This window comes from Malurus melanocephalus, unplaced genomic scaffold (assembly GCF_030028575.1).
Source record: "Malurus melanocephalus ecotype Western Australia unplaced genomic scaffold, MMel_1.1 scaffold_233, whole genome shotgun sequence".
In the NCBI taxonomy this organism is placed as follows: domain Eukaryota; kingdom Metazoa; phylum Chordata; class Aves; order Passeriformes; family Maluridae; genus Malurus; species Malurus melanocephalus.
The window spans coordinates 646132-656632 of NW_026623465.1; the positions used below are offsets into that span (position 1 = coordinate 646132).

Consider the following 10501-nt stretch of genomic DNA (forward strand, 5'->3'; position numbering starts at 1 on the left):
TGTTTGTTTGCGTGTGGGGGAGTGTTTTAAGAACAACATTTTTCCTGTTRCACAAGGTACAGCCCAGTTCTTGAAATTCAGCCAGCTGGGAAAAAAACCTGAGGAGACCTTGTCCAGTCGCTGAGCCTGGAAATCTGCTGGTGAAACAGACCCTGCCTCTTCCCTTCAGTGTTTGCCGACAAAGTTTATAGTAAGAGGCTAAAGAGATGAGAAGTTTGGGAGAAAATGAAGGAATGGCTCATCTGTTCCTGGCGATCCCCTGGGGAGAAGGAATGGTTTTCCCCCCACTCATGCTTATGGGAATTTGGAGAGCAAGGGCTTGTAGATAACCCAAGTGAGAAGAGACCACAGGAGAGCTCCAGTCAAACCTCTGTCTCAAAGTGGGGTCAGCCCTGGGGTCAGGCCAGGTTACCTGGGGATGCGTTGAGTTGGATCTTGAAAACCAGCGAGGATGGAGATTGCACAACCTCTCTGAGCAATCCACCAATGTTTGACTGCCTCCATGGTGAAAATAGACTGCAGTAGAAGTGGCTCATACAGAACCACGTTTTTAATGTCATCCTGCTCATTAAAAAGAGAAAGATCAGATCTATTTTGTAACAGGAACAGTTTGTGTGAGGCACGGAAAACTTCTGGTACCAGAGGACTGATTCACATGAAAAGGAATGTAAAAGATGGAAGGAAACCAAAGGGTGCCTCCAGTTACATTCCTGTTCTGAAATGTTAGTGTTGCAGCATAAAAGGTTTGTATTTATAGTAGTGGATACCAACGGGGAAGATACTCTAWAAATAAACAAGGATGCAGGGATAAAAACATCTGTGTTGTAGCTCCTTCTGAAACGAAAGGGAATGCGGAGGCTTTATGAATCTCGATCGATTTTRTTTTGGAACTGTGAATTCCTGTCAAAGACCAAACAGGGCTGGGCATGACCCAATCAAAACTCACGCGGGGCCTCCACACCCGGCCCGTGGACGGGGTCACTTCACTGCATGGCCTTTCTATTAAACTTTATCCCGCGCTCCGGCGGAGGGTCCGAGGCAGCCCCGGTGAGGCGAGACGCGTCCGTCCACACCGCGAGTCCCAAAGCCCTTCCCGCGCTCTGCCCCCGCCTCGGCCCCGCCCMTGCCCAAATTTGGGCTGCCCCGCTCCCCCCGCCGCCTCTGATTGGCTGTGGGGCGGGGCCGCGCGGCGGGGCGGGGCCGGCGCTCGGGTCCTGTGCGCGGTGCCGCTCCGGCCGCTCCGCTCCGTGCCGCGCCGGGCGGGGCTGAGCCGCTCGGTCCCGCCGCCGCCCCGCCTCCCGAGCTATGACACGCCGAGCCGCCGGCGAAGCCCCGCTTTAATTGAGGCCGCCGGGATGGGGCGCAGCGCGTAGGGCAGAGCGGGGGCCGCCGCGCTCCGGGCCGCAGACACCGCGCACCCACGGCCGTGYCGAGCGGAGCCGCATCCGGCGCAGCACAAGACCGACCCAGCGGAGCGGGGCCGCGTCCGGACGCCGCGTGGGTGGCCGGCGGGCCGGGCGCTGGCGGCCGCCGCTGCCGAGCCCCATGAAAACGCAGGTCTGGGGGAGCTCCCCGCGGGCGCCCATGGCTGCGGCGATGCCGTGCAAGAGCGCGGAGTGGCTGCAGGAGGAGCTGGAGTCGGGCGGCGGCCGTTCGCTGCTGCTGCTCGACTGCCGCCCCCACGAGCTCTTCGAGAGCTCGCACATCGAGACGGCCATCAACCTGGCCATCCCCGGGCTCATGCTGCGCCGCCTCAAAAAGGGCAACCTTCCCATCCGCTCCATCATCCCCAACCACGAGGACAAGGAGCGCTTCGTCAAGCGCTGCAAGGCCGATACCGTGCTGCTCTACGACGAGGCCACCGCCGACTGGCAGGACAGCGGCGCCGCCACCTCCGTCCTGGGCCTCCTGCTTCAGAAGCTGCGCGATGATGGCTGCAAAGCCTATTACCTGAAAGGTGAGGTGCTGCTCGCCCTCCCTCCAGCCCCGTCCCGTTCCCGGAGCCCTTGTCCGTGTCCCCCTGCGCAGTCCCTGGCCGGCCGCTCCATCCCCGGGGTGCTCATCCCCTGRCCGGACCGTGGTGACTGATTTTTGCTTCCTTCCCTCACCCCGTCTGCCCGATTTATTTTTATTTTCCTCTGTTTTTTTTTTTCCCCTCTCTACTGCATCCCGCTTTAATCCCCCGCACAAAATGGTCGCAGGCTGGAAGCTGCCGGGAGCGCCCCGCTTCTTCCTGCGTCGCGTCCCAGGCAGCGGCGGGAGGAGCCCCCCAGCCCCAGCGTCACCTCCAGCGCTGCCCCGTCCCAAGCCGACCCCGGCTGGGCAGCACTGGGCGCCCCTCACCTCCGCTACCCGGAGGGAGCCTTTCGGGGGTTCTCCACGCCGCCGCCAAGCGACTCTCCAGCCCCTCCGGAAGGGATGGCCTTATTTTGGGGCGCGGGAGAGCCCTCCCATATTTTCRTTTTGCCTCCCTTCATAACAGAAAAGTGAACGCTTGGGTTTTCCTCCCCCTTTGCCAGGCAGTGCCGCGGATCCGGGAGGGGGCAGCCCGGCTGCTCCTCCGGGGCAGGGCGATGGGGTGTGGGGATCTGCGCTGCAGGGGAGCCGAACCCCGCACAAGCCCCCTCCTGAGGGCTGGCGGTGCTCTGAGGGCTTTGGTTTTTTCGTCACTTTTGGGCCATTTTGAAAGATTGCTGCTCAGACCACAGCTGGACCCTTCCATCCTCCCAGTGCTCCCAGTCCGGTCGCTGGGTGGCGGCTTTGAGGCAGGAATAACCGGAGAGCGGGGGAGCGTGTGTGGGGGAGAGTGGTCAAGAAAGTTGCCACTTGCGGTTCTTTAAAAACACGGCTGTTCCTTGACAGACCCTTTTTGGGGAGCCGGGGAAACCCGTGCTGTTGGCGGAGTGGGGTGGCAGGGGGACAGGCAGGTATTTGGGGTCCAGCCCCTAGGGCTGCGCAGCTCCTACAAGCTTCCTTCGAAAACATGATGGGGGGGCAGGACAGGGGTTGATCCAATTCCTCCCTCGACCCTCCAGTCCCTGTCCGTGGGCRAATCTCCCATCCATTATCCCATCCCGGTTTGGGGTTTCCCCCTGGGCTCCGTTGCTCCCTTGCTTTGCATTCCTGCTTCTCTCCCTGACGTCCTCATCCCTAAGCAGGAAGGAGCGGCTTTGAAGTTACTCCTAAGCTCTCCCCGATGGGCAGGGGAGGAGCTGAGCCCCTTTCTCTGCCTTTTTCCGGGAGCCTCGGTGGGAAATGTTTCCAATTAAAATTCCAAAATGGCTCCTCGGCGCTGTCTGGCGGCGCGGGGGGAGGAGGAGGGCGAGGACGAGCCTTTTTCATGAATGGATGTGGCAGGAGCTGTCTGTCCTGCTCAGTGACCCCGCCACAACCACCGAACCCACTAACGAAGTTTCCAGGAGCCCTTTCTAATTAAACCATTTGTCAGTGTCAGATCCCGATGGCTGAGCTCTGCTTTAATAGTGCCTGGAAAGGAGGTAGATCGGTGGGGTTTTTGCTTCCCTGCTTCTGCCTTCCTTCCCAAGCTGCTGAAGAGCTGGAGGAAAAGACTTAGGGGAAGATGTGAAGGGTCCCATTCCGCTGCGTTTCTGGTGTGGTTTGGGTGAAGAACAAACCTGTGACACTGTTCTGTTGCAAAACCTATTTATATGATAAAATAGTTGTGAGGATCACTCTGTGGCAAAAATTAGGGTCTTTTTTCCTGCTTGGAGATGAATTATTTTATTGGGTTTTGGTGGCTGGGGTGAGTATGTGGTGGTTGTCTTTGATCTGTCTTTTCAGACATGGATACTTTTGTACTTGTCTAAGTGGCATAAAAGCTCTTGCCTAAAACTACCCCAGACCCATATTTTTGAGAAGCTAAACAAGGCAAGATTGTGTCTTGACACTGATTTTATTTTTTTGATGTTTCTTTATTTTCTGGTTGGATTTGGCCCCTGTTTTTCACAAAGAATATCAAATTTAGTAAGAACYACTTTTTGGTCTCCTGGGACCTGTTTGCTCAGTATTAGTCTGCCCAGGGAAGATGAGGGAGCAGGGAAATGCCTTTCTTGGTGTGAAGGGATACTGACTTTTTGCTGGTAAAGACTTTCTGAGTARCATACATGTGTTCACAGGTAGAAGGATTTCCCATTCTGAGGAATAAACCTTTTTTTTTYTCTTCTCTGCCTCTTCCTTTCCCTCTTTCCTTTCCCTCTTCCCAGGTGGCTTTAACAAGTTTCAGACTGAATATTCTGAACACTGCGAGACAAACCTTGACAGCTCCTCACCCAGCAACTCTCCCCCAGCATCGGTCCTTGGCCTGGGAGGGCTGCGGATAAGTTCCGACTGCTCGGATGGCGAATCCGACAGGGAGCCCAGCAGTGCCACGGAGTCGGATGGGAGCCCCATCCCTAACAATCAGCCTGCCTTTCCGGTCCAGATCCTACCTTACCTGTACCTRGGCTGTGCCAAAGATTCGACCAACTTGGACGTCCTGGGCAAATATGGCATTAAATACATCCTGAATGTGACTCCTAACCTGCCAAACATGTTTGAGCATGACGGAGAGTTCAAGTACAAGCAGATCCCCATCTCAGATCACTGGAGCCAGAACCTCTCGCAGTTCTTTCCCGAGGCCATTGCTTTCATTGGTAGGTAGTTGGCAGAACATCTCTTTTCATACTCACCGCTTGGGAATGTGGTGTGYCGCTTCCCAGGGCTGCTGCTGTCTGTAGCCTCACCTCTCCGGGGCACAGCATCAGCTTAGCAGCCRAGTGTCACGCTGTGAAGTGGCACTTCTGGTGCGTGTCACCCTGGCTAGGTTCAGGGAGGTCTCCCCTCCCGAAATTCAGCCCTCTTGCAGCATCTCAGCTGAGCTACGTGCAAATGGTCAGACTGGCCCCGCTGCCTCTTGCCCCTSTATGGGGATTTGCACTGGTGTGAAATGGCTGAACCCAGGCAGTGGGAAGCTCCTTTGCATGTTCTGCTCAGGGGACGAGTGTTGATGGGAGCTGCATTAGTGTGACTGGTGCCAGTAATTAGCCCCAAATGTGCTTAAAATTGCGGAGTGCGTGCATGTGCGCGTGCGTGTTTTCTTTTCCCAAAGGGATTTGCTAGTGTAGTTGGGATCCTGCTGTAAGTCACCCTAGCMTAACTAACTCTTTGTATGGATACTGCTCCTAAGGTAAGTGTCAAGACAATGAGTTAGTGATTGTAATTATACTGCAGAGTTTTGATGGAAGCACTGCTCTGGAAAGACAGCTCCTGGGACAGTTGTGGCTGGTGGTGGCTCAGGAAGGAAAATTTCTCAGGCCAGCCTTGACTTTGAGAATTGCTTCTTATTCTGTGGGAAGTGTGTGTTGGGCTGAACAGGAATGTACACTTCCAGCCTGACCTGTGCTGTTTGCTCACGATGGTCATTAGCCTAACCAGCTCTTGTTATGGGGGTGAATGGTACTGACAGTAATATCAACGTTAACTGTTAAAAGCCCTATGGTTTCATGTCTGATTAAAAACACTTGTATAGGTAAAGGAGAGGAGGACCTGTACCTGCAGACTGAAACATGTGCAGCCCCTTTCAGTGTTGCCCATTTCAGACCCTATGGCTTGCACTCACTGTGCTGTAAGTCCTGAAGCAAAGCAGGTGGCTCTTCGGCTTCTCTTCAGCTGTCAGGAACCCTGGTTCCCACATGCTCTCCAGCTTCTGCCCTTTGGTGACACGACTGTGGTCAGAAGCCACTGCTTCATTGTGGCAACAGGACCTGTCTGATGTCCCATCTGCACTTCCTGCCTGAGCGTGGTGTTGGGGGTGAGGTGCAGTGTCCCTGCTGACATGTGGCATTTGGGATCTGTCTGCTCTAGTCAGCCGATGGCTCTGTGAGCACTGAGCTTGTGCTTTCCAGTTAATGACAGGAAATGGAGGATTACCTCACTCTAAAACCAAACACCAAGAAATGCCGTGCAGGTCAGATGAAAGGCAAAAATGTCTGGAAAAATGTTGGAGGGGAGAGCCTGGGGGGAGGGCTGGGTATGCTGCTGCGTGGTGATTGCCCACCCTACTGGAAATTCTTGCCTGGATTTGGAGGCTGGGCAGAAAACCTGTTGTGGCTTGGGTYTGGATTTTTGTTTTGCCTGCATCTTCTTTGCCCTTCCCTGCACTTAGGGTTACCAGAGTGTCTCTTACCTCCAGCCTTGCCTGAGGATCCTCTTTCTCCTGCCACCTTTTTGCTCCCCACCAAGCTCTCAGTCAAATGACCGACTTCAAATAGGGCTGCCCAGAAGTAAAAGCAGTGCTGGGTACTTGCGTGCATTCAGTGCTCTCAGTGGCGTGTCCCTCTTTCAGGACTGAGATGTCAATTCATAAAGGGATCACGCTGTTCCGGCTGTGCGAGAGACAATGAGTGTGTGTGTGCTTTTCAATCRGTGGCAAGGGAGGGGAAATTTCACTGCTGTTCTCTCACCATTTTTTGGTCCAGCCTGCATTCCTGCTTCCCGCTACCATTCATCCTGAGAGTCTCCTCCAACACAAGCGTTTGTTTGTAGTGAAGTGCATTTCTGTCGATCCTAAAGAACAATTTCACAATAAGGGAAGTTCCTGCACTTCAGACTCTGCTTAAATTGGCATTGGCTGCATTCATGTAACTTTCTGGTGCGAGGAGGACAGGAACAGCAGAAGAGAATAGCTTGTGTGCTGCTGGGCTGCAGCCTTGCCCTGAGTGCACAGCCTTCCCTGGTTTAGTTGGCGTTTAGGTGGGTGTGCTGTACCCAGCTGCCAACATCTCCCTGGAGCTGTTGTGTCCAGCTCCATCTGCCTCCTGTGGGTTACTCCTGTCTCTGAATAGAGGGTACTGATGCTCGCTAGGCAAGGGAWGTGTTTCTAAACTCAATTTATAATTCTCAAGCACGTGAGATGCTTGGCCTTGCTGGGGATGTGCAGCTTTGCTGTGCAGCAGGAATGTCTCAGGAGCCCTGTGGGAGAGATGTGGGTGTCAGAGGGACATGGGATAGTGTCACTAGGGACAGGGGTTCCAGTTCTGGCAGTCGTCCTGGTCCAAGGAGCTTGCAGCTGCCACCTGGCCCTGCTCCAAAGCCATGCATTTTTGGTGCAGAATAATAGACTCCCCCTTTCCCTTGTCTTGTTTCAGATGAGGCCCGTTCCAAGAAGTGTGGGATCCTTGTTCACTGCCTCGCTGGCATCAGCCGGTCCGTAACAGTCACTGTCGCCTACTTGATGCAAAAACTCAACTTGTCCCTGAATGATGCCTATGACTTTGTGAAAAGGAAAAAATCCAACATTTCCCCAAACTTTAACTTCATGGGCCAACTCCTGGACTTTGAGAGGACTCTGGGACTTAACAGCCCCTGTGACAACCGCTCGCCCAGTGAACAGCTTTATTTCACCACCCCCACCAACCACAACYTGTTCCAGCTGAACACGCTGGAGTCCACATGAAGAGGACGCTGCCTGGTCGGGAACTCGAGCATCGAATCACTTCTCTTGAGTATTTCAACTCGTAAGAAAATACCTGTCTTGCCAGGCAGCTCTGAGATGAGTAGCTTCTCTGGGCAGAGGTGCCTGATCGCTGCTTTACAAAGGCTAATGCCGCTCAGTAGTATCCTGATCCAAGTGGTTTGAAGAGGTAGTGTTTTTACAGGGGGTTATTTAACAGGGGCGATGTTACAGCGTTTCGAACGCAGCTGTCACTGGCAATAACCGCTTTCCTGGGTGCATTGGGACTGTCAGAACACGCACATGTGTGAAGAGCTACCGAGGGTTAGCTTGCTGTGGAAAATGAGGAGATTTATGCACTTGGAAACCTTGAACAAAAGGTGTTGGGCCAAGACTGTTTTAAAACCCAAGTTTACTTTTTTGATTTAAGAAAAAAAATAAGAAAAGGTAGATCTTACTTGAGCTTTGGGTTCAAACTCTTTTTAAATATGTAAGTTCTTGACTGTTTGTACAGACGAGGTTGCAAAACCAGTATTTTATTCTGTTTCTTGTTTGATCATTTATTATTTTTTTTAATCAAATGTTTATATTGACCAAATGCATTTTGCACACTTTGTGAAGCCTTGGTATGTCCTGGCATATTACTGGGTACTCCAGAGAGAGATACATGCTGCTGCTGTCGTTGTTAGCATCTGGTAGGAAGCTTTGTTATGTGTGAAGGCCAGTTGGGCTTTAACGCAACCCCTTCACCACTCCTGCACTCACAATCACAAACTCTGCACTGATTTAGCCAAGGTGACTAAGCCGCAAGCTTTTTTTTAATGCCACCCCTGCCAAAAATACTGTTTGCTATTGCCAGAGGTAAAACTCTTRTAGCCTCCAGAGTTGGTAGAAGCATGTCTGAGCCCGGCTTCATTCTCTGCTGCCTGTTGACTGACTTAATGTCATCCAGCTGGCCCGAAACCATTCCAGCTTCCCGAGTCCAGAAGGTAGTTTGATGTTGGTGTTTCTTGTGCACACTGGATTTTTTCCCATGTGTGCGGGGTGGAGGGGGAATGCAGCGAGCGCCTGGAGCAGAGCGAGGATTGTGTGGCGGGACGGGACTCAATCGTCACGCACAGAGCGCGTGAGGGGAGTGAAGAGGTGTGGAAATGGTGAGGAGAGCATTGTAACAGAGAATTTTATATATATATATATATATATATGAATATATATATTAACTGGCAAATTCTGAGATGATTGGAGCTTTCAACAGAGGTTCTGATTTTTTTCTTCCTCTTTCGAATAACTTTATGCCGTGCCTTCTATTCTGAGAAGACTTGTATGTATTTCTGGCTAGTGTTTGGCAAACTCCTTTTACCAAGCTGGGAGGGGAGGAAGTGGTAATAATTTCTGGGAGGAGGGCAGAACGGATTTGGAGATTTCTTTATTGGCTGCAATGTAGTCCCTCCTTTCTCCCCCCTCCCTGTCCACTTTAACTCTCATGTAACTGAAAAAAAAAAAAAGCCACGGATTTTTTTCTAAATATCCAGTTTTTTGTACTTTTTTCAAGAAAAAGAAAAAAATAATAAAAAAAAAACTCCATCTGGAGGAATGTTTGACGCTGTCACATCCTGAAATTGTTCTTTTTGTTAAAGATGTTATCAGAATGTTGGAATGAGCTTCTGTTTCTTGTTTTCTGGTTGTTTTTTGTTTGTTTGTTGGGTTTTGTTTGCCGCAATGTTGGGATCGTGGGTCATTGGAAGGGAGAATGGGCATACGGTTGTGAGTGAGAAAATTGAGAATATCTTAATTGCATCTTACCTCATGGAGGAATTTATTTTTTCAGGGAATTTTTGGCAGTGCATCTGTATTGCATTACAGCTAAGCTGGTTTGTAAAGGCTTCCTGTGCTGTTAGTGGTCTTTATTCTTTAAAGGAAAAAAATAAGATGCATCTTCTGATTAGTACAAATGAGAGCTTGTTAGTGAGGAATGGTTCTGCTTTCTGAGTTATGAAGGAAAATTAGTGACCCTATATATACTGATCCAATATTGGGACTTTGTTTATATTGCAAATAAATATTATTTTTTCTTTAAAAATGATGTTTGTGTCAGATGCTTGTCTAGCCTCTGCCCATATAAGGGCATGGTGCTCTTACCCRTTTTTTATGGTCGATTAGGATCGTTCTGTGACCATGGAGAGCATTTGCTGGGCAGTRTTCAAGTGTGGTGTTTGGTTTCATGCACAGCTTAATTTTTAAGACCTGTGGTAAAATGGAGAGGGGAGGGTGAGAGGGTGAGGAGAGGGATAGGGGGATATTGGATAAACTGGAGAACAAAGAACAGCTTGAGAATGGGTCTGGCTTTGACCCCAGCCATTCCTCTGTGCCAAAAATAAATAGATAAATTAAAGACACTTTTGTTTGCTGTTTAAGCATGGCCTACAAAGGCATGGCATGGCCTTGCCCACAACTGTTGTGTTAGCAGGCTTTATTTTGGTAGGAAAGCAAGAAGTCAGGGGCTTGTGGGCAGCCACCTGATGACTTATCCCAGGGCTTCCAAGAGCTAGACACCCTTTCTGCATCCCTGGGGGAAGGGGAYGCGGTGTGTGTTGCACATGGGCTGTTCTGTGTCCCCCTGTGCTCCCTCGATGGTTTGTGGAAAATCTGGAGGGGCTGATGAGGATGCTTTAGGGTGAAACGTAGCTCAAAATATCTGAGTGCAGCCCAGCTAAGCGAGCTGTGGCTCCACATGATTCTGCTCATAGCTGGGCAAGACTGAGCAGGAGTGGATTCTCCCCAGCATTTCTTGTTTTAACCTGAATGGTAAGAAATTAAATGATTATTCAATTGCTCAGTTCCTTAGAGTAAGCATATGTGTCATCTTGTTCTAATCCTAGGGCCTGARCTTCTAAACCAGGTAGTTTTATTCCAGAAGCAGCTCAGTCTGGTGGGTGCAGAGGGCAGGTAGGGACTGAAGCAGGAGCCAAGGGAGTGTGTGCATGAGTTTGTTTACTTCTGGACTCCATGATGGAAATCTATATATTGATTTAGAGACCTGTTTGTGGCTAA

At 51.2% G+C, this 10501-nt stretch overlaps 1 protein-coding gene across 1 annotated transcript; it reads left to right on the plus strand.

Moving 5' to 3' along the window:
• The first annotated feature begins 1300 nt into the window (after nt 1-1300).
• On the plus strand, nt 1301-8987 carry DUSP7 (dual specificity phosphatase 7). Its single transcript, XM_057374834.1, has 3 exons — nt 1301-1957; nt 4224-4652; nt 7146-8987. Exons 1-3 carry the CDS (start codon nt 1546-1548, stop codon nt 7451-7453), a joined length of 1149 nt encoding a protein of 382 aa, XP_057230817.1. The 5' UTR covers nt 1301-1545; the 3' UTR covers nt 7454-8987.
• The last annotated feature ends 1514 nt before the right edge of the window (nt 8988-10501 follow it).